Below are 27,728 nucleotides of genomic sequence, written 5' to 3' on the forward strand. Positions count from 1 at the left end.
AGCATGCCTATGTGAGCAGGGTGCCTCCTGCCAAAACGTTTGGCAAACCCAGCTTGCTCACTGTTGGCAAAAGGCGCCCTGCCCAGCACTACCTGCCCATTTGTGGCCAGATGGCCAAGAAACCCATTTTCCCCATTCTCCAATTGTTACATAAGACCATGTGAAAACATTACTGGTGGCCAGGTGTGGTGGCTCATGCCTGTAATCCCAGCACTTTGGGAGGCGAAAGTGGGAGGATCGCTTGAGCCCAGAAGTTCAATACCAGCATGGGTAATACAGTGAGACTTTGTCTCTACGAAAAAATTTTCTTAAATAAGCTGTGAATGGTAGCATGGGCCTATAGTCCCAGCTCCTGGGAAGGGGAGGCTGAGGTGGGAGGACCACTTGAGCCCGGGAGGTAGAGGCCGCAGTGAGCTGAGACAGCGCCACTGCGCTCAAGCCTGAGTGAAAGAGTGACACTTTGTCAAAAAAAAAAAAAAAAAAAAAAAAAAAAATTATTGGTGATTGCCATTAGCAACTTACCGTGTTTGTCCTAGAATCTTGGAGTGTAAATTTCCAGGCCCTGGAGAAAAAAAAAAGGGTACTTTATTTAAGGCAATCCAACATTGCAATGATTCTGAAACCTGGGTTGGCATCAGAATTCCTGAAAAGATCTGTTTAAAAAACAGGTCTTCAGGCTTTGCCCCAAACCACTTGAGACATGCACTAGGAATATATATTTTTAAAAATTACATCGATAATAGATATATAATATTTAAAACACAATCTATAATATACTTTTTACTTTACTTTTTAATAAATGTGAAATGTACTGCCACTTGCTTTGTCAGTTCATGGCACACACACAGATCTACTTCCTTTTTACCAGCTATATAATATTCCACGATGAGGAAAAAATTTAGATTAGCAATTTTTCAACATTAAAAAGAATGCTGGGAGCCGGATGTAGTGCCTCATGCCTGTAATCCCAGCACTATGGGAAGCCAAGGCAGGGGGATCACTTGAGCCCAGGAGTTCAAGACCAGACTGGGCAACATAGTGAAATCCTAGCTCTACAAAAAATACAAACATTAGCCGGGCATGGTGGCGCATGCCTGTAGTCCCAGCTACTTGGGAGGCCGAGGTGGGAGAATAGCTTGCGCCTGGGAGGTCGAGGCTGTGGTGAGCCAAGATCACACCACTGCACTCTAGCCTGGATGATAGAGAGGGGCTCTATCTCAAGAAAAAAAAAGAAGAAGAAAAGAATGCTATTAACATCCCTATTACCCTTGCACTCTAATGTAAACATCTCCATAGGGCAAATTCCAAAGACTGAAAATGCCACATCAAAGGGATAAAAACATAATTTATTTCAGCAGGTATTGCCAAAATGCCCTGCAAAACAATTCTAATGATCTCTATACCTACCAACTTTCCACTATATTGTCAAAAAAACTAGATATCTGAATCTTAAGTATCACAAGAGCTTTCTTAATTCATAGGCAAAAAGCAGTCTCTCACACCTGTAATCCCAGCACTTTGGGAGGTCGAGGTAGGTGATCACTTGAGGTCAGGAGGTCGAGACCAGCCTGGCCAACATGGTAAAACCAAGCTTCTACTAAAAACACAAAATTAGCTGGGCGTGGTGGCACATGCCTGTAATTCCAGCTACTCCAGAAGCTGAGGCAGAAGTGCTTGAACCCGGGAGGCAGAGGTTGCAATGAGCGGAGTTATTATACCATTGCACTCTAGCCTGGGCAACAAGAGCAAAACTCCATCTCAAAAAACAAAAAAGTGTTCTCTTGTGCACTCCCTCACTCCTTTACCCCTTACTTTTCTTACTGACCCTATCCCTCTTATCTTCATCAATTCCTTTTATGTTTTATTCTCATTTTACTATCTCCCTGAGTTGAAAGATTCATCCATTTATTTTCAAGTGTTCTGGCTTTTTTTTTGTGTGTGTGAGATGGAGTCTCACTCTGTCGTCCAGGCTGGAGTACAGTGGCGTGATCTTGGCTCACCGCAATCTCCACCTCCCGGGTTCACGCCATTCTCCTGCCTCAGCCTCCCAAGTAGCTGGGATTACAGGTGCCTGACACCACGCCCGGCTAATTTTTGTATTTTTAGTAGAGACAAGGTTTCACCATGTTAGCCAGGTTGGTCTCGAACTCCTGACCTCAGATGATCCATCCGCCTTGACCTCCCAAAGTGCTAGGATTACAAGCTTGAGCCATCATACCCAGCCCAAGTGTTCTAGCTTTCTAAGGAATGCGGTTAAGTTGCAAAATTCCCCAACTGATTTTGTATGCGGCATACCATTGTCATTCACTTTGCTAAAGGGTATCATACTGGATTATTCATATATCTTACATAGATTTTGTTGTCATGTCAGGTGGAAGAGTCTAGTATGGACTTTGGCCTACAAATTCAGTTCGATTATTTCAGAACATTTTTCTTGCCTTGGATTTCTAATTATCTCTTTTGGGTTGTATACTTTATGGACATCAATAATCTTTCTGAACTTTTTTTAGTCTAACATATCTCTGATCTTTTCATCTTTTTCCCCTCACTGAAAGTATCTCCAGTCTTTTCCTCCATGCCAATGATTCACTTTTCATTTGGGGTTGTGTGCAAGGGAAGACCACTTTCATCAGATTATAATGTGAATGGCACCCTCTTGACAGCGACAGACCTTCTAGGTTACAGACACAAAAGAGCAGAAAAGAAACATAAATCTCTGCCCTCACACAGCATATATTCTAATGAAAGCAGATGATGAACAAGATAAATAGTTGATAGATGGTGAGTGTGTATGGGGACAGGGAGATGTAATTTTAAATATGGTGGCCAGGAAAGCATTCCTGCAGACTCTGCTTCTGTTCCTTGGGTTTTATTTTCCTCCACTCTAGGAGCTTTTCCTGAGGCTTGCATTTTCCTTTTCTTATTTTTCCTTCTCTTATTTTTCCTTCATGGTATATCTGCATAGTTGCCAAGCCACTTCTTTACATCCTGCTCACATTTAACATGGGAAGTGATACCTAAAACTGCTGTTTGCTCTCATAAAGTATGAGTTATTTCTCCTTGACACCCTTCCTACCTAATCTGGTATCAACTGGTAGTTCCACCCTGTTCCACCTCAGTCCAGCCCAGCAACAGTTTGATGGCTAGGTGTTACCCTCACAATCAATGTTCTGTAATCTGAGGGCACAGGGCTAAAAGAGAAGGAAATTTTTTCTGAGACCGAGTAAGTCTTTTCTGAAAAATCTGGGTCCTACACTCTCTTCTGAGCATATTCCTTCGAATGTCCCATGCTAGGGCTCACTTCACCAGCCAGAAAATTACCCAACTCCTGTGAACTTCAGTGCCTTTCACTGCCCTGCAATGATGAGTCCTGGGAGAACCGTCCAGCCTCTGCTGAGGCCCCAAGGACATCACATTCTCAAGGATTTTTTCCTTAGCTTTTCCAAAAAGTAACTTACACTTAATCAGCATCACTCCAGATCACAGGGTAATACTGAAAATTTGCAAGATTTAATTAACTCATCTTGTTACTGCTTCTGGGATTCGGGTAGGATTGAAGAACATCTCAGTAGAATCATCTATTTCTTTCTTTAACTGTTTGTAGTTTGTGCTTGAGATCAAAATTCTTTATTTGGTTGCACCATTGAAATGTTTTCCCCTCAGGGAAGATGATCTACTCCATTTCACCACCTTTCTCAAAAGTCTCTATTATGGGTTGAATTGTGTCCTCATGAAAAAGATATGTATAAATCCTAATCCCCAGTACCCTCAAATGGGATCTTATGTGGAAATAGGATATTTGCATATGGAATCAAATTAAGATAAGGTCATAGTGAATTAAAGTGGGTCCTTAATCCATTATGATTGGTGTCCTTTATAAGAAAAGAGAATTCTGGACACAGACACAGCAGAAGAAGGCCATGTGACAACAGAGGCAGAGACCGGAGTGATGTGGCTGCCAGCCAAGGAACACCAAGGACTACCGGCAACCACCAGAAGCTAGGAAGAGGCAAGAAAGGATCCTACCCACCATCTCAGAGGAAGCAAGGATCTGCTGACACAATGATTCCAGACTTCCAGCCTCCAGAACTATGAGACAATGAATTTCTGCCATTTCCGTCACTCAGTGTTCAGCGATTTGTGACAGCAGCCCTAGGAACTGACAGTTTCCTTAGTCTTTACTTTCTTGCTTTTCTGGTCATTTTATTTCAACTATGCCCGTTACCTACTGTGAATCTAATAAGGAAAGAAAGCATGATGAGACTGCTATTCCTTTCTGCCATTTTCACCACAATGGGATCAGCCCAGGCAGTCTCAGAGAGAAAGAAACTAGAATTGGAAAAGCGATTCTTGCATTTCTCTCACACATCCACTGAGTCCCTTATTCTGACACCTGAAAGAAAACTCCACTCCCATTCTTTTCATTTTTTGGTAATCAGAAGTTAAAATAGAAAATACTTTTTAAATTAAACACATAAAGCAAAACTTACAAGCAATCATCTGTGCTTTCTGCACAAAGACTAATTGTTTTCCCATCTCGACAAACAATCTGGAGCATGCAGTCTTTTGACTTTCCATCCGGGGGCTGAATATCTATGAAAAATAAGCAGAATAAAGGAACTTTTTTCAGGATTTCTTCTTACATTTTCTAAGAACTACCAGCTCAGAGAAGCAAAGGACTAGACAATAAATCAAGTGCTACGTCTATGAAAGAACCCTCTGCCTTTCCAAGAATGCAGAAAGAACATAGCTAGGCTGACTGACAAGACCAGCTGCCAAGACGACGTCCACAAAATATATTCGGCTCACTGCAGCCTCTGACTCCCGGGTTCAAGCAATTCTCTACCTAGGCCTCCTGAGTAGCTAGATTACAGGCACCTGCCACCAAACCTGGCTTTTTTTTTTTTTAGTAGAGTTGGGGTTTCACCATCTTGGCCAGGGTGGTCTTGAACTCCTGACCTCGTGATCCACCCACCTCGGCCTCCCAAAGTGCTGGGATTACAGGCATGAGCCACCATGCCTGGCTGACATCCCAGATCTTAAGCAATTGATTGGAGTCACCATCAAACAGAAGCCCGTTTCTGACTACAAAATCAACACAGTCTAGGGTGGCCTGTGCTTCTTGAGGTTCCCAGTGCTCTGGTTCCCGCTCCACGAGAAGAAGAGACGTGGACTGAGAAAACTGATTTGTCCCGACCATGTGGTTCACAATCTAAGTGCCTGGGCCCCACCGTGGTCGCCCCTCTGAGATGGAGCCCTTCTTCAATCTGTTAATGAAAGCACAACAGGGAAGGAAGAGGACCCAGCTCCCACCAAGACAGAGGAAGAGCAGAAGACAGAAGCTGGCCAAGACAGGCCAGCTTACCCCGACATTCCTGCCCCGTGCGGATGTTGATGCAGTCCACTGGCATGTGGACCTTATCCTCGATATTCTGCCGAGTCTGGTCATCATAATAGATCAGGTGACCATCTGACCACAGATCAAACCAGTTCTTCTTCCAGCGCTTCAAAATAGTGCCTAGAAAAAAAAAATAGTACGGTTGTTTTTTTTTAGAGACAGTCTTATTATTTCGCCCAAGTTGGAATGCAGTGGCTATTCACAAACATGATCATAGCTCACTGCAGCCTTGAACTCCTGGGCTCAAGCAATCCTCCCATTTCAGCCTCCCGTTTAGCTGCGACTACAGGCACATGCCACCATGCTCAGCTTTCCAAATTTAGAAATCTGAAAGGATAGCTTTGCGCCAAAAGCGCAAGGACATAGTCCTCCAATTCACAGCAGAAACAAAAAGAACTCTTCCCCTGGCCCCTTGATTACACCTACATAGAATTACCCAAAGCAGTCCCTCATAATGAAAGGGAAAGCAGAACACAGGGCCCGCCCACTGGTGCTTTAACAGGCTGCATGCAGCACACACTGTCAACAGAGAATGCTGCCAACCAACTTAGAAGTTCCAACACTTTCCGGTTAGGGTTTTTTTTAAAAAGCTTGCTTTTCAGCAAATGAAACATATCTAACATTTAATTCCTCATACAGTACTAAACTTTAAACCTCTCAAACTTTTCAACTTTCTAAATTTCCAAATATTGTCTAAATTTGCTAGATAGATCAGAAAATGCTGGACTGTGAAGTCTCTATATGCAAATAAAAATAATACCTTCCTCTTTTGAAAAAACACATTTTGGCCAGGCACGGTGGCTCACGCGTGTAATCCCAGCACTTTGGGAGGCCAAGGCGGATGGATCACTTGAGGCCAGGAGTTCGAGATCAGCCTGGCCAAGATGGTGAAATCCCATCTCTACTAAAAATACAAAAAATTAGCTGGGTGTGGTGGCTCGTGCCTGTAATCCCAGCTACTAGGGAGGCTGAGGCAGGAGAATCACTTGAACACGGGAGGTGGAGGTTGCAGTGAGCCGAGATCGCACCACTGCCCTCCAACCTGGGGGAGAGAGCAAGACTCCGTCTCAAAAAAAAAAAAAAGAAAAAACAGTTTTTTTCCTTTGTCCTTAAGAGCTTTCACAGATACTCTTTCCTACCATTTCCCACAGAAGCCCACAGTGTGGAGGGCTCCCCCTTCCTGATGCATACACTGGATAAATGAGCACAGCAGGACATAGACCAGGCCCTGCCTGGCCTCCCATGCTGTGCACATCCTACTACCTCACGTATTTCTGTCAGCTTGAGCAAATTCAACCTTTCATTTGTGATCTTGGACCAGGTATTTAACTTTATAAAAGAGTAATTTCCTTGACTGCATGAAGGGAAAACCCCTGCAGTAGACTTAAAAGCCAGTTGTAGCTCTGGTCATCTCTTTACCTTCCTCACTTCCATTCACTGCCCACTACACCTTCTGTTCCTGTACACCTCACCCAGTTCTTGGCCAACACACACAATCCCATTTCATGTACTTCCCTTTATGTTGCCGTGCCTGCAACTGGTGTCAACCAGATATGTGTCATTCGGCTTTCCTGCCAGTATCAGGCACTCTCCTCACCAGGCGGGGTGTCCACTGCACTTGCCTAACTGACCACTAAGTGATACCCAAGCATCCACTTGATTGACTACCTGAGCTGTGCAGAAACTACCAAATAGGCTGGGCGTAATGGCTCATATCTGTAATCCCAGTACTTTGGGAGGCTGAGGTGGAAGGATCACCTGAGCCCAGGAGTTTGAGAGCAGCCTGGGCTACATAGCAAGATCCCGTCTCTACAAAGAGAAAAATAGCCAGACATGCTAACACAGGCCAGCAGTCCCAGCTACTTGGGAGTCTGAGGCAGGAGGACCACCTGAACCTGGAAGATCAAGGCAGCAGTGAGCAGTTATCATGCCACTGCACTCCAGTCTAGGCAACAGAGCAAGACCCTGTCTTAAAAAGAAAAAAAAAAAGCTGGGCACGGTGGCTCATGCCTGTAATCCCAGCACTTTGGGAGGCCGAGGGGGGCGGACCATGAGGTCAGAAGTTCAAGACCAGCACAGCCAACATGGTGAAATCCCATCTGCACTAAAGATACAAAAATTAGCCTGGCATGGTGGCGCACACCTGTAATCCCAGCTACTCGGGAGGCTGAGGCAGGAAAATCGCTTGAAGCCAGGAGGCAGAGGTTGCAGTAAGTTGAGATCACACCATTGCACTCCAGCCTGGGCGGCAAAGCAAGACTCTGTCTCAAACAAACAAAAAGCCCTACTAAATAGAGCCACAGAAACACAGAGACAGGGAGTTCTGCCCAAGTATCTCACCTGCCATCAAAGCCCTGGCTGCAGACTCCCAAGTCAGGCTGTCCTCCAGAGGCCAGGACTGGGTCCCAACAGTATATGTGGCAATGGCAGGAAAAGAAGTCCTGAGGCTGGCTTTGCCTACATGTGACCACATCACATGTGTATCTCTGCTGCTCTACAACCTCGTGAATGTAATATATCTCACCTCGTTTTACTGGCATTGATACTTCTACTTTCAGGAAAGAAGGAAAATTAACCCATACATACGGGGATGGGGTTATATACAGAGTAAGTCGTCTGAATACACACTTCTGAAACAACCATGGACCAGAACACTGGAAAAGTCTATGTGACTTATTTAAAGTACATCTATTTTGTGTACCTCACCACGCTAGGCGTGATGGGGAGCACAAAATTGTCAAAAGGGTCACTGATCACTATGTTGACAGAGCACTTACTTCGAGTTGTGGTGGAAAAGGGAAAGCTTGCCCTCAAACAAGGGTGTGGCAAAGGACATCCGAAGGGCCAGCAAAGGAGGGCACACCCTCAAGGTCTGAGCAAGGGTCCCCATGTCCCCTGACCATGGGGAGGCTGAGACCACAAAACCCAAGACTAGGAAACTTGGGCTAGACTCCAACAAGCCAGGACTTTCTTTGTGAAGCTAACATTACGACACCTCTGTCTATTCTAAGACTACAGGACTAACAGACAAGGGGACATACGGTTCAGCTCCAGGTTGGGAACATGGAACTAGTCACAGACACACAGGCTGAAGACCGGTCTCCAGGTGCATATGTCAGTGTTGAAATCACACAGTCCTGACTTTGAATGTAGGTTTGTCACCCATAGTTTACACTTAGACAAGGACCTAACCTCACTGAATCTCAATTTCTTCAACTGGAAATAATACCACTTACCTCTCATACAGCTGTTGTGAGAATTAAGAATATATACATAAAATCTATTTAACAGGAACACAATTCATAAACAATAGTTTTTATAAACCATCTCAGGTATGCCATCAATTCTCACTGGTAGACTTGACTTTAGCTAAATTTCTGAAAGTAACGCTCATAGATAAACTCAAGTCTCTGAACAATCAATGGTATGTGATACAGCTCAGTTTTTGACTAGAATCATAAATGACATGGTGGTCACTTTTCCCTTAACTTCACTCTTTCTAGCATAGCAGAATATTCTGCTTGCTCTTTTTTTAATAAATAAGACTGGTTCTTCCCACTTTAAAACACAGTATGAGGCTGGGCGCGGTGGCTCACGCCTGTAATCCCAACACTTTGCCTGTAATCCGAGCACTTTGGGAGGCCGAGGCAGGCAGATCACCTGAGGTCAGGAGTTCGAGACCAGGCTCAACATGGAGAAACTCCGTCTCTACTAAAAATACAAAATTAGCCAGGCGTGGTGGCGTGTGCCTGTAATCCCAGCTACTCGGGAGGCTGAGGCAGGAGAATTACTTGAACCTGGGAGGCAGAGGTTGCAGTAAGCCAAGATCGTGCCTGGGCAACAAGAGCTCAAAAAATAAATAAACAAATAAATAAAAATAAAACACAGTATGAATCCCACCTGGAGTGACAGCCTCAGAGATAAGCAGACAGTGTATGAAAGATAGGTTTGCAGGGATAAGCCTAGGAAAGTGGATCTCAATCCCATAAAAAAAGAACTGAGTCTCTTCTCTAGTCCTTCTGAAGACACAAAAGTTTTGGTTTTAGATTAACTCATTGCCTCAGATCAACTCTTCAGCCACATAATTACAAAGACTCCAATATTTGAGAATCTGAGTCGCTGCTCAATCCCCAGATAAGAGAGGCAGAGAGACCAGCACCTCTGTTCCAGTATCTCAGCTGAGCTCAGTTAGATCCAGGCAGTCCCAGATCCATCTTTAATAATAAAGCACGCAGCTGGGCACGGTGGCTCATGCCTGTAATCCCAACACTTTGGGAGCCAAGGCAGGCAGATCACCTGAGGTCGGGAGTTTGAGACCAGCGTGGCCAACATGGAGAAACCCCTTCTCTACCAAAAATACAAAATTAGCCAGGCATGGTGGCGTGTGCCTGTGAACCCAGCTACTCGGGAGGCTGAAGCAGAAGAATCACTTGAACCCGGGAAGCAGAGGCTGTGGTGAGCCGAGATTGCGCCATTGCACTCCACAACAAGAGTGAAACTCCATCTCAAAAAAATAAATAAAATAAATTAAAATAAAAAAGTAAAGCATGCTAGCGAGGAGAGCGAAAGCAGCAGGGACTGCCATTGTTTCCTGGTTCCTGTCAACTCAGCAACCAAGGAGGAGCTCCGTGGTGTGCAAGACAGTTCACAGAGATCTAGGAATGTCCAAGGGGAAACTCAAGGCCACAGCACTCATAAAACTTCGTTATTTGCTTTTAAACATGATCAACTTTAAGCAAACAGAAATAGAGATTGCCCTTCGGCAATGCCGATCGCAGGCCGCACATCCTGTACTCACTCTGTCGCAGCAACCAGCCACTCTTCACAAACGCCATCTCTTCACCTACAGAACAAAAACAGGCAGGTTCAAAATCATACCCAGAAAGAGAATAGCCTGTCCGGCCCAAGTCTCTATCCTTATCCCCTTCAGCATCAGCTGAGGAAGTGCCCAAGGCCATTTTAGCTCAGTACCTCCCTGGCATTTAACAAATACCTCCTCAGTGGGGTTCATGTGCCCCGCACTCTGTACCCCCTCCCTTCCTCCCACACTCGCCTTCAGCCTCACCACCCAGCCCACGTGACTGAGTCTAACACCACTCAACAAACATAAAGCAGCCCCAGGGACACAGGATTTAGCTCTGTCAAGGACATGGGGGATTCTCGTGGCTTGCTGGAGCCCTGAGGTGCCTACATTTGGCATTCTCAGTGGGGTCCACATGGCCCAGGCAGGGGTGCTGCACTGGTGTCAGCAGTGAGTGACATGGAGTGGCCAGGTCAGGGCAAAAAAACAAAAGTCATCAAGAAAAAGGTTCATAAAGCCAACTCCATAAAAATTTAAATCTTGGCCGGGCGCGGTGGCTCACGCTAGTAATCCCAGCACTTTGGGAGGCCGAGGCAGGCGGATCACGAGGTCAGGAGATCGAGACCATGGTGAAACCCCGTCTCTACTAAAAATACAAAAAAAAAATTAGCCGGGCGTGGTGGCGGGCGCCTGTAGTCCCAGCTACTCGGAGAGGCTGAGGCAGGAGAATGGCGTGAACCCGGGAGGCGGAGCTTGCAGTGAGCCGAGATCGTGCCACTGCACTCCAGCCCGGGCGACAGAGCGAGACTCTGTCTCAAAAAAAAAAAAAAATTAAATCTTCTGTATGGAAAAAAAGTTAAATGAGACTTTTAAAGTGATAAATCAGAAGAAACAGTCACGGCTGGGCACGGCGGCTCAGGCTGAGGAGGGTGGATCACCTGAGGTCAGGAATTCGAGACCAGCCTGGCCAACATGGTGAAACCTCATCTCTACTAAAATTACAAAAACTGGGTGGGCGCGGCAGCTCATGCCTGTAATCCCAGCACTTTGGGAGGCTGAGGCGGGCGGATCAGGAGGTCAGGAGTTTGAGACGAGCCTGACCAACATGGTGAAACCCCATCTCTACTAAAAATACAAAAATTAGCCAGGTGTGGTAGTGCGTGCCTGTAATCCCAGCTACTCAGGAGGCTAAGGTAGGAGAATTGCTTGAACCCAGGAGGCGGAGGATGTGGTGAGCCGAGATTACACCACTGCACTCCAGCCTGGGCGACAGAGTGAGACTCTGTCTCAAAAAAAAAGAAGAAGAAGAAGAAATATTCATAACCATATGGCAGCAAGGAGCTTATTTCCTTCACTTACAAAGTTCACACATATCATACAGAAAAGCCAGTAATTTAGCAGTTCACAGAAAAAAGAACACACAGGACCAACAAACTCGTAAAAAGACACTGAATTTCCCACTCAATTCAACAGCTACAATTCCAACTGTACAGTTAACTACCGTACCTATCAGGTGGGCACAAATGAAAACCTCCAAGATGCCCAGCAAGGAGAAAGCACAATGGCAGAAAGAAAACTGCTGCAACCTTTCCAAAGGGAAATTTGGCAAAAATCTACGGAAACTTTAATAGTTCGTATACTTTGCCCCAGCAATCTCACCATGACTAGGAATTTGCCTCACTGAGATATGTGCAGAGGTTCACCAACACAGATATATATATATAAACACTCGCTGCAACATCACATATACTGCAGAAGCGCACCAACATGCCCCACGATGGAGGACTGCTGAGCGGGTACCTCCACACAGGACAGATCACCAGGCAGGCAAAGCAGAGCAGCATGTGCTGCAGGCTGCCTCCTGGGAGGAATCCTAAAACCTGTGGAAGATGTGTCTCTGGAAACAAAATGAGGCGATTCTGCGTGTGTCACAGAACAAAGAGGGTGACTGGTCCCATTACCCCTTCCTGTACTGTTTGAAATAGTTAACAATTGGCATGCTTTTTTTTTTTTTGAGATGGATTCTTGCTGCGATGCCCAGGCTGGAGTGTAGTGGCGCGATCTCAGCTTACTGCAACCTCCGTCCTCCAGGTTCAAGCAATTTTCCTGTCTCAGCCTCCCCGAGTAGCTGGGACTACAGGAGCATGCCACCACACCCAGCTGATTTTTGTATTTTTAGCAAAGACAGGGTTTCACCATATTGGTCAGGCTGGTCTCGAACTCCTGACCTCAGGTGATCCACCTGCCTCGGCCTCCCAAAGTGCTGGGATTACAGGCATGAGCCACTGTACTCAGCCCATTTTATTTTTTGAAATCAATAGTTATTATCTGGAAGCTGAGACTATGGGCCACTTTTGTTTTCTGCTTTAGCTTTTTTTTTTTTGGAGACAGAGTCTTGCTCTGTCACCCAGGCTGAAGTGCAGTGGCGTGACCTCGGCTCACTGCAAGCTCCACCTCCTGGGTTCACACCATTCTCCTGCCTCAGCCTCCCAAGTAGCTGGGACTACAGGCACCCGCCACCACGCCCAGCTAATTTTTTCTTGTATTTTCAGTAGAGACGGGGTTTCACCATGTTAGCCAGGATGGTCTCGACCTCCTGACCTCGTGATCTGCCCACCTCGGTCTCCCAAAGTGCTGGGATTACAGGCATGAGCCACCGTGCCTGGCCTTGCTTTAGCTTTTTTAGGTATTTCTTTAAGGCACTAAGGTTTGTAAGGTTAGCAAAAGCCCAAATGGGCACCTCAGAAGAACAAATGAGTCTCTAACGTAGCTCCTTCCCCATATCTAAGCATGGCTGACTTCTCATCTTTCTCCAAACCTTTAAAAAGAGTGCCACAAGCCTCAGTCACCCCATACTCCAGCATCTCCAAAATCATGCACGCTGAAGCTTCTTGCTCTCTTTGCAGTTTTTTTCAATTCATGCTATCTGTCCTTACCAAGAAAGGAAATGTTTTTCATTTTTCCCCAATCTTTCTCCACCACATTTAGGTTCTCAAACATACAATCCCCAGCAAACAAAAGCCAGTCTCCCTGTCTCTCAGATGATGTGAACAGGGAAGCACACTGCTGCTCACTGTGCTGGCAGCCACCTTCTGACCATGAGGAACCAGCTGGGGGCAGCTAACCCAGAGACAGCAGAGTTCACACTGCTGAGCCACTGACTTCACCGACCCCAAAACCCACCCTTACCCAAGACTTTCTACTAAGCAGAATGATGGGTTTGTCACTTAAGATGGTTGAATTTGGTTTCCTGAAACTTATAGCCTAAAATATCCTAAAACAATCATTTTACTTCCAAAAGGATTTGAGGCAGAGAACTACCAGCATCATATTTTCATTAAACAAATATTCTTAGAGCACCTAACTTGTGTCCAGCCTTGTCCTAGACACTAAGGATACAGCAGTGACCAAGCCAAAACGCTACTCTCATGTAGCTTAGTACAGCAGAAGAAACAGGCGAAACAAAAAGGAATGTTGTAGACAGCATCACGTCTGTGCAGTGGGGTTATTAACCCAGAACACAAAAAAATGAGAGGGCAAAGCACGTACGCATTCACGTCAAATCCTAGATATTTATATTCATACTACAGCTTCCTGCATCCATAATGTGAATTCCCAGTATATTTCATACAAAAAAAGTAAATGAGAACAGGCTAAAAATTACTAGAAAAGGTACTGAGAACTACCTAGTCACAACAAATACAAAACCTGACTGAAACACAGCCATACAACTTCGCTGGTGGTTACGGGACACAGTGAATATAAAAATGTGGAGTAACAGAAAGGAGTCTCCTGAACTTCTGTGGTCAATTTCTTTACATTTTTAAGGGGTTGTTGTTTGTTTCTTTGTGCCGTCGCCCAGGCTGGAGTGCAATGATCTCGGCTCGCTGCAGCCTCCACCTCCCAGGTTCAAGCAATTCTCCTGCCTCAGCCTCCCGAGTAGCTAGAATTATGGGCGTGTGCCATCACACCCAGCTAATTTTTGAATTCTAAGTAGAGACAGGGTTTCGCCACGTTGGCCAGGCAATCCACCCGCCTCAGCTTCTCAAAGTGCTGGGATTACAGGTGTGAGCCACCATGCCCGGCCTTCTAATGGTTCTTGATATTAATTTGGCTACATTTGCTATCTTTTTTTTTTTTTTAAACAGAGTTTAGCTGTCACTCAGGCTGGAGTGCAATGGCACTATCTAGGCTCACTGCAACCTCCGCCTCCGAGGTTCAAGCAATTCTCATGCCTCAGCCTCCCAAGTAGCTGCGATTACAGGTGTCACCACACGCAGCTAATTTTTATATTTTTAGTGGAGACAGGCTTTCACCATGTTGGCCAGGATGGTCTCGAACTCCTGACCTCAAGTGATCTGCCTGCTTTGGCATCCCAAAGTGCTGGGATTACAGGCATGAGCCACTGCGCCTGGCCGATAAAGAGTTAAAAGAGACTTTTAGGTAAAACCTTAAGGATCTAGAGATTTCCTGGTATCTCGGAGTATTATGTACTAATTGTGTGGGTCAACATCTGATTTGCCACATGATATGGTTTGGCTCTGTGTTCCCACCCAAAATCTCATGAATTATAATCCCCAGTGTTAGCAGAGGAGCCTGGTGGGAGGTGACTGAATCATGGTGGCAGCTATCCCTGTTGCTGGTCTTGTGATACAGTTCTCAGGAGATCTACTTGTTTATAAGTGTGTTCACTCTCTCCTACTGCCACATGAAGACATGCCTGCTTCCCCTTCGCCTTCTGCCATGATTGTAAGTTTTCTGAGGCCTCCACAGCCATGCCTTCTGTACAGTCTGCAGAACTCTGAGTTGACTAAACCGCTTTTCTTCATAAATTACCCAGTCTCAGGTAGTTCTTTAAAGGAGTGTGAGAACAGACTAATACAACGAATGTCGTGCCTATGTTTTCTTTGGTGTTTCCTTGAGGTTAGCCTGGGTTTCTCTTACTTTTCAGGCAGTTGAGTCTCAAGGTATGGCAACAAGGAGAAACTGAACAGCAGACTTAGGAATTAATTTGGGCCACTTGAGTAAGATTCAAAAAGAAAAAAGAAATGGAAATGTCTACATCTAGAGGACATTATAAACATATCTTTCATGTGCCTATATAAAATAAAACTATTAGAGAAACGGGAAATCAGATTATGAGACAGAAAAGAACTTAAACTGGAATTAGCAACAGAAACTCTTGACTTTTTAAAAGAGTAATTCCTCTGCTGACTCAAGTAGCTTCTTATCTCATGTCATCCTGTCTATCTCTCCTCATTCTGTGGAACAATCTCATGTACCTCCCAGAGCAGATTTTTATCTCTAACACTAGTCTCCTCTAAAACGAGCCAGTACTCTTTGAAAATGAGCTAGTTACAGTTTAGGGGCAGGGTATCCTACTATCAAAAAGCACAGATGCTTTCAAGAGTGCCTTCAGAAAGCGTCAAGAAGCCACTCAGCTGAAGAAAGAGCATCTAACGGCTAAATTATGACAGAAGTGTAAAATTCAAAGTAAAAATTACAGTCCATTACAACCAACTAAGGCTGAAAGGTACCCTGGGTATAAGATGATTAAAATGAGATATATTACAGTAGAATGTGTTAAAGAAAAGACATACCTTCTGGTCGGGCGCGGTCGCTCACGCCTGTAATCACAGCACTTTGGGAGGCTAAGGCAGGTGGATCATGAAGTCAAGAGATCGAGACCATCCTGGCCAATATGGTGAAACCCCGTCTCTACTAAAAATATTAAAAATTAGCTGGGCATGGTGGCGCATGCCTGTAGTCCCAGCTACTCGGGAGGCTGAGGCAGGAGAATCACTTGATCCCGGGAGGCGGAGACTACAGTGAGTTAAGATCATGCCACTGCACTCTAGCCTGGCAAAAGAGCAAGACTCCATCTCAAAAAAAAAAAAAAAAAAAAAAAAAAAAAGACATACTTTCTGATAATGGTTTGGCTGTATTCCCACCCAAATCTCACCTTGAATTGTAATAATCCCCACATGTCAACAGTGAGGCCAGGTGGAGATAATTGAATCATGGGGGCAGTTTCCTCCATACTGTTCTCATGGTAGCGAATAAGTCTCACGAGATCTGATAGTTTTATAAATGGGAGTTCCCCGCACAAGTTCTCTTGCCTGCCACCATGTAAGACATGACTTTGTTCCTCATTTGCCTTCCACCATGATTGTGAGAACTCCCCAGCCATGTGGAACTGTGCGTCAACTAAACCTCCTTCCTTTATAAATCACCCAGTCTTGGGTATATCTTTATTAGCAGCATGAGAACAGACTAATACAGTAAACTGGTACCAGTACAGCGGAATGCTACTGTGAAGATAACTGAAAATGTGGAAGCAACTTTGGAACTGGGTAAAAGGCAGAGGTTGGAACAGTTTGGAGGGCTCAGAAGAAGACAGGAAGATGTGGGAAAGTTTGGAACTTCCTAGAGACTTGTTGAGTGGCTTTGACCAAAATGCTGATAGTGATATGGACAATAAGGTCCAGATTGCAGTGGTCTCAGATGGAGATGAGGAACTAGTTGGGAACTGGAGTAAAGGTCACTATTGCTATGTAAAGAGACTGGTGGTATTTTGGTCCTGTCCTAGAGATCTGTGGAAGTTTGAACTTGAGAGAGATGATTTAGGGTATCTAGCAAAAGAAATTTCTAAGCAGCAAAGCCTTCAAGAAGAAGCAGAGCATAAAAATTTGGAAAATTTGCTGACTGATGATGCCACGGAAAAGAAAAACCCATTTTCTGGGGAGAAATTCAAGCCTGCTGCAGAAATTTGGATAAGTAACAAGAAGCCCAATGTTAATCACCAAGACAATGGGCAAAATGTCTCCAGGGCAGGGCTGGGCCATGGCTCACACCTGTAATCCCAGCACTTTGGGAGGCCGAGGCGGGCGGATCAGGAGGTCAGGAGATTGAGACCATCCTGGCTAACACGATGAAACCCCCTCTCTACTAAAAATACAAAAATTAGCCAGGCGTGGTGGCAGGCGCCTGTAGTTCCAGCTACTCAGGAGAGGCTGAGGCAGGAGAATGGTGCAAACCCGGGAGGCAGAGCTTGCAGTGAGCTGAGATCACACCATTGCACTACAGCCTGGGCCACTCCCTCCTGAAATGCAACTAAGAGAGTTAAAGAGAAAACAAGGCATGAATCCACAAAGAGAACAGCAGCAGACAAAGGCAGATGAGATACAACATTTTGAAGGTTCTAAGACAAACAGACAAGTGGCAGCTAACATAAAATATGGCCACCTCTACCTTTTTATGTGCTAACAGAAGCCAAAACACAGCAAGCCAACTCCTGCCACATAAAAATAGACTCAGAAATTGGGGGTAAGAGAGAATTCCAAAGGTGGGGAGAAATCAGAAGAATTAATGGAAAGTCTTCAAAGGGGTCACTAGGCACCCTACCCACGCAGACAGGGACCCTCCCTGATCCTGAAGATGATGCCTCTGGAGACTGGGCGTGGCCACACTACACACAGCTCAAAGTGACAGGCCACACTTAGAAGAATATGGTCCATGAAAGTCAAATTCTCCATCTTCCTTACTTCTCAGACTCTAGCTCAGAGCAAATGCACGGTCCCAAGAGGAAAAGCTCACTGATACTGACAACTGGGTGTTCTGTAATGAAAAAGCCAAACTTTGCCTAACACCCTCCAGGGAAGCTCACCAAGAGACAGACTTGAAGCAAACACAGACTTCCAATCAGCTTTTCAGTACGTCTCTTAAGTAGGAATACAGAGCAAGCATCATCAGTCTGAGTGGAAAAAACATACTGTTTTTCCTCTGCTCTCACATCACAACAATCAACATAGAAGACTTCTGTGACCAAATGTGTGGGGGTTTCTCCCCACATACCAAGCAAGAAATCAATCATGCAGCAGGCCCATGCACAGTGTCGCACATCTGTAATCCCAACACTTTAGGAGGCCAAGGTTGGGGGACCACTTGAGCTCAGCAGTTTGAGACCAGCCTAGGCAACATGGTGAAACCCCATCCATACAAAAACATACAAAAATCGGCGGGGCATGGTGGCACACACCTGTAGTCCCAGCTACTCGGGGGCTGAGGTAAGAGGACCACTTGAGCCTGGGATGGGGAGATTGCAGTGAGCCATGATCACACCACTGCGTTCCAGCCTGGGCAAGAGTGAGACCCGGTCTCAAAAAAAAAAAAAAAAAAAAAATTCTTCGGCGAACACCAACTAGGTGTCCTGCAACTCAACTGTCACACTATCTACGTGGAGATAGCGTCAGATCCCACAGGTTGAGGGCTCAGTCCCACAAGACTGGCCACCCTTCAGACACCAGCCACAAGTCAGGGCCTCTGGAACATGTGATCAACTAGCTTTAAGTCAGTGAGAAAGAAAAGTAGCTCAGAGCAATCAAGAACACACGGACATACCACCGGCAAAATTTAGAAAATAGGTCTTTAGTTACCACAGCCCCAGCCACGCTCGGGGTTAACTGTTGAAAGGGACTTGGGGTTTTTTTAATCTTCCCTTTCCTGTAGTTTCCAGACAAGCTGATAAATTACCAAGACTGTTACTACAAGTTACACAATGTGACCCTCTATCATTTTCTTCATGTTCCTGGAATGTGTGATACAAAGAACAACATACAGCCAACCAATAGTTTATGTTCAACTTAGAAACTGCCCCTATTTTTGCCCTTTAAAATCCCACTTGTAACTGTTGCTACTCGAAGCATATATTCAGAGCAACTTGAATCTATGCTTCCCAGGTTGCTGTCCTCAAATCTGGCCTAAATAAACTCTCTATTTATAGTAATTTTTGCTTTAGTTTCTTTCTTTAGGTCTATTAGAATTCCCACACCTGCCTGTGTTTGATTAATTTGCTAGAGCAGCTCACAAAATTCAGGTAAATAATGACTTATATTTACCAGTTTATTATAAAAGGTATTACAAAGGACACAGATGAAGAGATGTATAGGGCAAGGTGTTAGTGTTCAGGCCTCTCCAGGCACACCACCCTCCCTCCAGGAACCTCCAGGTGTTCAGCTATTCTGCAGGCTCCCCAAACCCAATCCTTTTGGGTTTTTATGGAGGCTTCACTACATTAGCATGATTGATTAAACCAACAGCCATTGGTGATCAACATCACCTTGAACCCCTCTCTCCTTCCTGGAAGGTTGGGGGCAGACATGAAAGTTCCAACCCTCGAATGCCGCATAGGTGTTTCAGATGACCAGCTCCCATCCTGAAGGGAGTCTGCAGGCCATCAATCAATTATTAGCACACAAAAAGACATCATTTTGGAGATTTTTAAGGATTGTATTAAATAGGAGTTGTAAGGCAGGAAATGAGGTCAAAGACCAAATAAACATTTCACAGTATCACAGTCAGACATTGGAGAAAAATCTAGACCATAAAAGATAGAGATTAAAGAAAATAAAATTTTCAAGAAAAAAAACCTCACAAGAATCAGAGACAATGCTGGGTACAAAAGAAAACTTTAAAAATATTACTTTACAGCCGGCCACAGTGGCTCACGCCTGTAATCCCAACACTTTAGGAGGCTGAGGAGAGTGGATCACTTGAGGTCAGGAGTTCGAGACCAGCCTGGCCAACATGGTGAAACCCCCGTCTCTACTAAAAATACAAAAATTAGCCGGGCATGGTGGCAGGCTCCTGTACTCCCAGCTACTCAGGAAGCTGAGGCAGGAGAATCGCTAGAACCAGGGAGGCAGAGGTATCAGTGAGCTGAGATGGTGCCACTGCACTCCAGCCTAGGCGACTGGAGTGAGACTCCATCTCAAAAAAAAAAAAAAAAAAAAAACAAGAAATAAAAAGAAATATTCAGAGCTCTCAATTAAAAATAATAACCAAAATTAAAAATTCAATACAAGAGTTGAAAAGATCAAGATGGAAGAAATCTCTCTGAAATGAAGAGTTAGAAGGAAAAAAAAAAAAAGACCAAGAGATGGAAAAAAATTAGAGGATGAGCCTGGAATATAAAATATTCTGGCGGCCGGGCGCGGTGGCTCAAGCCTGTAATCCCAGCACTTTGGGAGGCCGAGGCGGGCGGATCACGAGGTCAGGAGATCGAGACCACGGTGAAACCCCGTCTCTACTAAAAATACAAAAGAAAAATTAGCCGGGCGCGGTGGCGGGCGCCTGTAGTCCCAGCTACTCAGGAGGCTGAGGCAGGAGAATGGCGTGAACCCGGGAGGCAGAGCTTGCAGTGAGCCGAGATTGCGCCACTGCACTCCAGCCTGGGCGACAGAGCGAGACTCTGTCTCAAAAAAAAATAAAAAATAAAAAAAATAAAATATTCTGCTGGCCGGGCACAGTGGCTCACACCTGTTAATCACAGCACTTTGGGAGGCCGAGGCAGGTAGATCACTTGGGGTCAGGAGTTCAAGACGAGACGGGCCAGTATGGCGAAACCCCATCTCTACTAAAAATACAAAAATTAGCCAGGCATGGTGGCACGCACCTGTAGCCCCAGCTGGGCAGGAGAATCACTTGAACCCGGCAGACAGAGGTTGCAGTGAGCCGAGATTGCACCACTGCATTCCAGCCTGGGCGTCACAGCAAGACTCCGTCTCAAAAAACAAATTCTGCTTATAGGAGAATTTCATAAATAAACCACAGAGAAAAGAGCAGAGAAATAATACTATAAAACCATTTCCCGCAACAGGATAACACATTTCTAGATTCAAAAGCTCCAATGACTGTACAGCATGATGAATTTTAAAAGATTCTCCGTAGGGTAGGATGACTGAAATTTCAGAACATCTAGGACAAAGAAGAGAACCTAAAAACTTCCCAAAGAAAAAAGCATAATAAAGGATCAACAATCAGCAAGACACAGGACGTCTAGAGCAATACCTTCAAAATGCAAAGGGAAAATTATTTCCAAGCCAGAATTCCATACCCAGTCAAATTATTAATCAAGGCCAGGCATGGTGGCTCTTGAGTGTAATCCCAACACTTTGGGAAGCCAAGGTGGGAGAATCGCTTCAGCCCAGTAGTTTGAGACCAACCCAGCAACACAGTGAGACACTCTCAACAAAAAAATAAGAAGTTAGCTGCGCACAGTGGTGCACGCCTGTAGTCCCACCTACTCGGGAGACTGAGGTAGGAAGATCGCTTGAGCCCAGAAGGAAGAAGCACAGTCAGCCATGAATGATCACGTCACTGCACTCCAGCCTGGGCGACAGAGTAGGACTCGGTCTTCCACTGGCAGGGGAGGAAATTCCCAGAAAGGCAGCTGTGCAGAAGGACTCGGGAGAAAAAAAAAAAAAAAAAAATCCAGACTGGAGCAGGACCAAGTACTACAGGGGAGAAAAAAAGTAACTGACAAATTTTGGCCAGGCGCAGTGGCTCACGCTTGTAATCCCAGCACTTTTGGAGGCCGAGGCGGGCGGATCACGAGGTCAGGAGATCGAGACCACGGTGAAACCCCGTCTCTACTAAAAATACAAAAAATTAGCCGGGCATGGTGGCGGGCGCCTGTAGTCCCAGCTACTCGGAGAGGCTGAGGCAGGAGAATGGCGTGAACCCGGGAGGCGGAGCTTGCAGTGGGCCGAGATTGCGCCACTGCACTCCAGCCTGGGCGACAGAGTGAGACTCTGTCTCAAAAAAAAAAAAAAAAAAAAAAAGTAACTGACAAATTTCCTACAAGTTTTTGACTCACTGATGGATTGAAGAGTTTTACAAGGCAGCAAAAGTCTTCTATGATCAAAAGTCAAAAGATTACATGTAAATCAATAGCAATTTTACCATATCCACAAAGATAAAATTTTTTTTTTTTTTTTTTTTTGGAGACGGAGTCTCGCTCTGTCACTCAGGCTGGAGTGCAGTGGTGCGATCTCAGCTCATTGCAACCTCCACCTCCCGGGTTCACGCCATTCTCCTGCCTCAGCCTCCCGAATAGCTGGGACTACAGGCGCCTGCCATCATGCCCAGGTAATTTTTTGTATTTTTAGTACAGACAGGGCTTCACCGTGTTAGCCAGGATGGTCTCAATCTCCTGACCTCATGATCCGCTTGCCTTGGCCTCCCAAAGTGCTGGAATTACAGGTGTGAGCCACCACGCCCGGCCAAAATACTATCTAAAAAAGTGCCAGAGAAAGGTGAAAATAGTTGTCTATAGTTTAAAAAAGGGGTGGGCAAGAGCTTGATATATATATTTTTTTATTCTAAGGTTTAAAGCACTATTTGGCTTTTTTTTGTTTTTGTTTTGTTTTGTTTTGAGATGGGAGTTTCGCTCTTGTTGCCCAGGCTGGAGTGCAGTGGTGCGATCTTGGCTCACCGCACCCATCGCCTCCCAGGTTCAAGCGATTCTCCTGCCTCAGCCTCCCAAGTAGCTGGGATTACAGGCACCCGCCACCATGCACAGCTGATTTTTATACTTTTAGTACAGACAGGGTTTTACCACGTTGGTCAGGCTGGTCTCAAACTCCTGACCTCAGGGGATCGACCCGCCTCAGCCTCCAAAAGTGCTGGGATTACAGGCTTGAGCCACCACGCTTGGCCTACTTGGTCTTTCAATCTATGTACATGTATTATTTTGATAAATGTAAACATGTAAGCAATAACCTGAATTATCTTCAACTATACCAAAACAACAAAACAACCTAAATTAATCTGCCTATTTGAACCTTCCAACAGTTCTCTGCTTTCGTTTTTAAATTGAGGAGAGAAATTTAGAGAGTATCTTTAGAAACCAAAAATCATGAAGTATGATTTTGATCACATTTTATTTTGTTTTTGTAGAGACGAGGTTTCACTATGTTGCCCAAGCTGGTCTTGAACTCTTGGGCTCAAGGGATTCTTCCATCTCAGCCTCCCAAAGTTCTGGGATTACAGGTGTGAGCCACTGCAGCCAGCCTATCATATGCTTTTGAAAATTCACAGAACCTAGTGTTTGGGTATAAGCTTTAGAGTTAAAAGACCTATGTTCGGATCCTGACTCAGTTGGACAAGTTACATTTCCAAGCCTGATCTATAAAATGAAAATTCCCACCACCTACTTGACAGGATGTTTGGAAAATTGGGTGAAATAATATATAAGTAGTTGGCATGGTGCCTCACAGTTACTAGAACTCGATAAATGGTAGCTGCTTTGACAGCAATTATTACTATTTACTACTATTATTACTATTAACTTATTCTCCCCCTTACCAAAATTTGCCTAAAATATTCTAGAACAAGCTTGTCCAACTCATGGCCCCAGCCCAGGTCAGCTTTGAATGCAGCCCAACACAAATTTGTAAACTTTCTTAAAACGTTATTAGATTTTTTTGCAATTTTATTTTTTAGTGCATCAGCTATCATTAGTGTTAGTGTATTTTATGTGTGGCCTTCTTCCAATGTGGCCCAAGAAAGCCGAAAGATTGGACAGCCCTGCTCTAAGAATAAGGACATCAAGCTGCTTCTCAAATGGCTCAGAAGACTTCTGTTTGTTTGCCTTAGCATGCTGAATTTCACACCATTCCATAACTTAATTCAACATTTCACTATTTATATCCCGGAGCAAAACTGAATGCATAAACTAAAACTCATCAGATAAACACTAAGCCCCAGCTGCTGGTCTCTAGAGAATAAAACACCAGCAAACTAGCTGCAAAAGAACATTATTTTTATGCCAATAAAACCTATACAAAGCTTTAAAATGTAAGCCATATTCAACAATTTAAATTATTTTAAATTTGAATTTGTATCTCTTTGAAAGCATTGAATCGAAATAGACAACAGATGGACAAAAAATACTGCCTTTGGAATCTGACAGTTCTAAGCCTGAAGACTACTTTGCCTTCTACTCACTAGTATGACCTTCAGCAAGATTCTAAACCTCTCTAAGCCTCAGTTTTCTTACCTGTATGACAAGGCACAACCAATTACGCCATGGGGTTACTGTGACAATTAAAGGAGATATGTCCAAACAGCCCTGTAGTAGATGGTCCAAAAGTGAGAACTGGCCAGGCGCGGTGGCTCACGCCTATAATCCCAATACTTTGGGAGGACAAGGCAGGTGGATCACCTGAGGTCAGGAGTTCGAGACCAGCCTGACCAACATAGTGAAACCCTATCTCTATTAAACATACAAAAAATAGGCCGGGCGCGGTGGCTCACGCTTGTAATCCCAGCACTCTGGGAGGCCAAGGCGGGCAGATCACGAGGTCAGGAGATCAAGACCACGGTGAAACCTCGTCTCTACTAAAAATACAAAAAAATTAGCCGGGCGTGGTGGCGGGCACCTGTAGTCCCAGCTACTCGAAGAGGCTGAGGCAGGAGAATGGCGTGAACCCAGGAGGCTGAGCCTGCAGTGAGCTGAGATCGCGCCACTGCACTCCAGCCTGGGTGACAGAGCGAGACTCCGTCTCAAAAAAAAAAAAAAGAAAAGAAAAAATACAAAAAATTAGCCGAGCTTGGTGGCGCACGCCTGTAATCCCCAGCTATTTGGGGGGGCAGAGGCAGGGGACTCCCTTGAACCCGGGAGGCAGAGGTTGCAGTGAGCCAAGACTGCGGCATCGCACTCCGGCCTAAGCAACAAGAGTGAAACTCTGTCTCAAAAAAAAAAAAAAAAGTGAGAACTGCTACAATTACATTACTATTTTGTTCCAAAAGCTGGAATTCAGGTTTAACTGTCTACAACTCCTCATGATATCCCAGTTCTCTAGCTCTCTTTAGCTATAAAAGTGGCTTCCTTATGAAAAAGGAAGAAAACTCATCTCTGTTCTTCAAGGGCAACAATGGAGAGTCAAAGAGATGTCACAGGTACATTCTGAAACAGAACGGAAAGAAGGTTGGGTGACCCATCAACATGTGGAGGTCAGTTCCCACGCACTGGCTATTTCCAGTTGGGAACCACTTCTTGACAACAAGCACCATCAAAGGGCAGACAGGCCAAGAAAGCAAAGAGGCAAGAAAGTTCAACTTTCCGTTTCCATGATCCACTGTGGAAGCAAATATACAATCAACAAAACAACTGGGTCAATCAGCCCCCGCTTTGGGAGCATTTTTAACAGTGTGTTTTGCAGTTTTTGGTAGTTAGTGTTATTAATAAGGTAATTCTTTAATTTCTTTAGACAAACAGAAGGCAGGCAGAGGAAAGGAGAAAGAAAAATATTAATGCAAGCTGAAAGGCATAAGCAAAGCTTTCAGAAAAAGCTGAGAAAAACCTCCACCTTCCCAAGGAGTACCACCACAAGAGTATCTGTCCTCTCTATACCACTGCTGCACACATTTAATCAACTCAGTCCTTGAGAATAGCAGGAAATTTACTTACAGAATGTACCAATGCCTTTAAAATATAATGCTAGCAAAGAACTGCTGTCAGGTTCTGAGTTCTTTTCTGCAGCCTTCTTCAATAAGCATTTACCGACCACCTACAAAGTACCAAACACTATGCTGTTTATTAGGGAAACCCTGCAACACAGTTTGATTCTTGTCCTCAGGGAGATCAGTACGAATGGGGAAGAGTCGAGTAAAGTGATCACCACCACAGAGAGTAAACAGCAGGCACAAAGGAAGCCCAGACAAGCTCCAGTCCTATCAATATCCAGCCAACCAGCCCAGGGTTAGGAACTTTCTGAACCTAGGGAACACTCTTGAGCACAACTGAACCGGTCACAGCAGTATTCCCACACCCCACAGGTCCTTAGGCAGACACACCCACTGCATGGGCACAGACGCACAGTTGTGTCTGTGCATACATGTTTTTGTATGCATTTTTGGTCATTAGTTTAGTCAACAAATACTGAGGGCCATACTAAACAGGCAGTTAACAGTGCCAGCTCGGGTCCTAATTCCTCATGTGACTTCAGACAAGTCACTTCCTGCATTGGTACTAGTTCATATCAAAGGCCACAGAAGACCTTGGAATATTCCTCCCCTCAGCTGTCAGCCCTCCTCCCTCGGTGGTGGTTCCACCCTTTCCTAAGCACTAAAAATTTAAAGGCTGAAACCATGAGTCAGTATTATTTTGAATTAACCATATTCCTTTAATTTTTTACAGTGACCACTGCACCTCATTCCTTTCCTCCACCCACCCTGAATCATCGGAAATTTACTATTCGCTCATTTATGAAGCCTTTTCTATGTGAACCAGTCTACATTTGAGATTTAAGCGGGGTGGCGGGGATCCCTATGCAAATCCCTGACCTCCGGAGTTTTCAATCTAGTTGAGTAACAGAATCAAACATGAAAAGAGATATGTAAGATAAGGAAGGTACACCAAGCACTTATGACTAAAGACACTGCAAGGCCAAGAGCAGGTGAAATGCAGCGGGGGCGGACCGCACCGCGAGGGTAAAGCCTCAATGCCCCCCAGGACTTAAGGAGGGGAGACCTCTGGGCAGGAGAACTGAGAAGGCAAGTTCCCTGGAGCACAGGGAGCAGCAGGAGTGGAGATCGGACGCCGGTAGACCCCAGGCGGCGGGGCCGCAGCAAGTCCCGGCAGTCAGACGTGTGGGACACTCCCGAGGTGCCAGAAAGAATGAAGGCGGAGGCCGCAGTCGGGAAAGGGGGAGGGTCCGCGGGGCCGGAGGGGAGGGGCTCGGGGAAAGGACCGGAGGGGGACGCCGGGGAAGCGATGGGAGGGGGCCTGAGAGGCCGGGGGGGGGGCCCACTGGGAGGGCTTCAGAACGGGCTGCTCTAGGGAAGACTAAGACGGCGGACCTGGGGAAAGTCAGGGTGGTCCAAGGAGGTGGAAGGACCCGTGGCCAGGAGCCTCAGGGAAAATTAGGGAGTGGGGACGCCGGGGAGGTGGCGCGGTGCGAGATCCCCTCGGAGGGGCGCGAGGCTGGGCGGCTCTAAAGGAGAATCTGGAGAGGCGCGGGCAAGAGGGGAAAGGAGTTAGGGTCGTCCGGACTAAACAGGGACACTCACCTGCGAACCAGAGTAGAGAACGCCAAGACGCCGCGGCGATTTCTTGCCTTCTCGCCTTCGACTGCCGCACGCCGGGCGTCCTGGCCGCCGTTCTGACGTCACGCCGCGGCCCGCATGCGCGGCGGGCCCCGGCAGGTGGGGCGGGGTGTCTGGGTGGTTTCCTGAGAAACCGGACGGAAGGAGGCCGGGGGCGTCGGTCTCCTAGGAGGTCGGCGCTTCCACTAAAAGGAAGTGTTACAAAGTGAGATCTTGTCTTAAAAATATAAAAATTAAAAAAAAAAAAAAAGAATTGTTAGCACCCTAATTTTGGTTTCTAAATACCGCTCTCTAAAAATAGGGCCAAGGCGCCTTAGAGAAATGGGCGACTCTAGGACCCGGGCGCAGAAAGCTCCAGCTGAGCCGGGAGCGTTTTGTAGGCCAGAAGCTCGAGGTGCTCAAAAAACTGAAGGACCGGGCGTCCAAGGGCGCAGGGATCTACCCAGAGAGCTCCCTGGGGCCGCTCCTGGGACAATTTGAGCAGCAATATAAAGTACATTGCATTAAGTTATAACCTAAAGTATAAAACATCCCAGAGCCTGTGCTGATATAAATACGTGATTAAATAAATGAGGGAGAAGAGATAATCTTCCTTGCAGAGGAATTCCAATAATATCTCATCCAGAGGGGTGTGGTAAT

At 45.5% G+C, this 27,728-nt stretch overlaps 1 protein-coding gene across 13 annotated transcripts in view; it reads right to left on the minus strand.

The window, feature by feature from the left end:
* The window catches only part of PLEKHB2 (pleckstrin homology domain containing B2), a 46,022-nt gene extending 18,610 nt beyond the window's left edge, over positions 1–27,412 (minus strand). For 8 of the 13 annotated variants that reach the window (XM_055261015.2, XM_055261014.2, XM_055261009.2 and 5 more), the window contains exons 1-5: positions 27,054–27,179; positions 10,197–10,241; positions 5,366–5,518; positions 4,491–4,593; positions 523–562 (exon numbers count right to left, since the gene is read on the minus strand). In XM_055261015.2, coding sequence (XP_055116990.1) covers positions 523–562; positions 4,491–4,593; positions 5,366–5,518; positions 10,197–10,233 — 333 coding nt within the window. In that variant the 5' untranslated portion in view covers positions 10,234–10,241; positions 27,054–27,179. Of the gene's footprint in view, positions 1–522; positions 563–4,490; positions 4,594–5,365; positions 5,519–10,196; positions 10,242–15,799; positions 15,916–27,053 lie in introns of those variants that run through there. The other 5 variants (XM_063632119.1, XM_063632118.1, XM_055261017.2 and 2 more) reach the window with 3 other exon arrangements.
* Between the last annotated feature and the right edge of the window lie 316 nt (positions 27,413–27,728).

Source organism: Symphalangus syndactylus, chromosome 22 (assembly GCF_028878055.3).
Source record: "Symphalangus syndactylus isolate Jambi chromosome 22, NHGRI_mSymSyn1-v2.1_pri, whole genome shotgun sequence".
NCBI lineage: Eukaryota > Metazoa > Chordata > Mammalia > Primates > Hylobatidae > Symphalangus > Symphalangus syndactylus.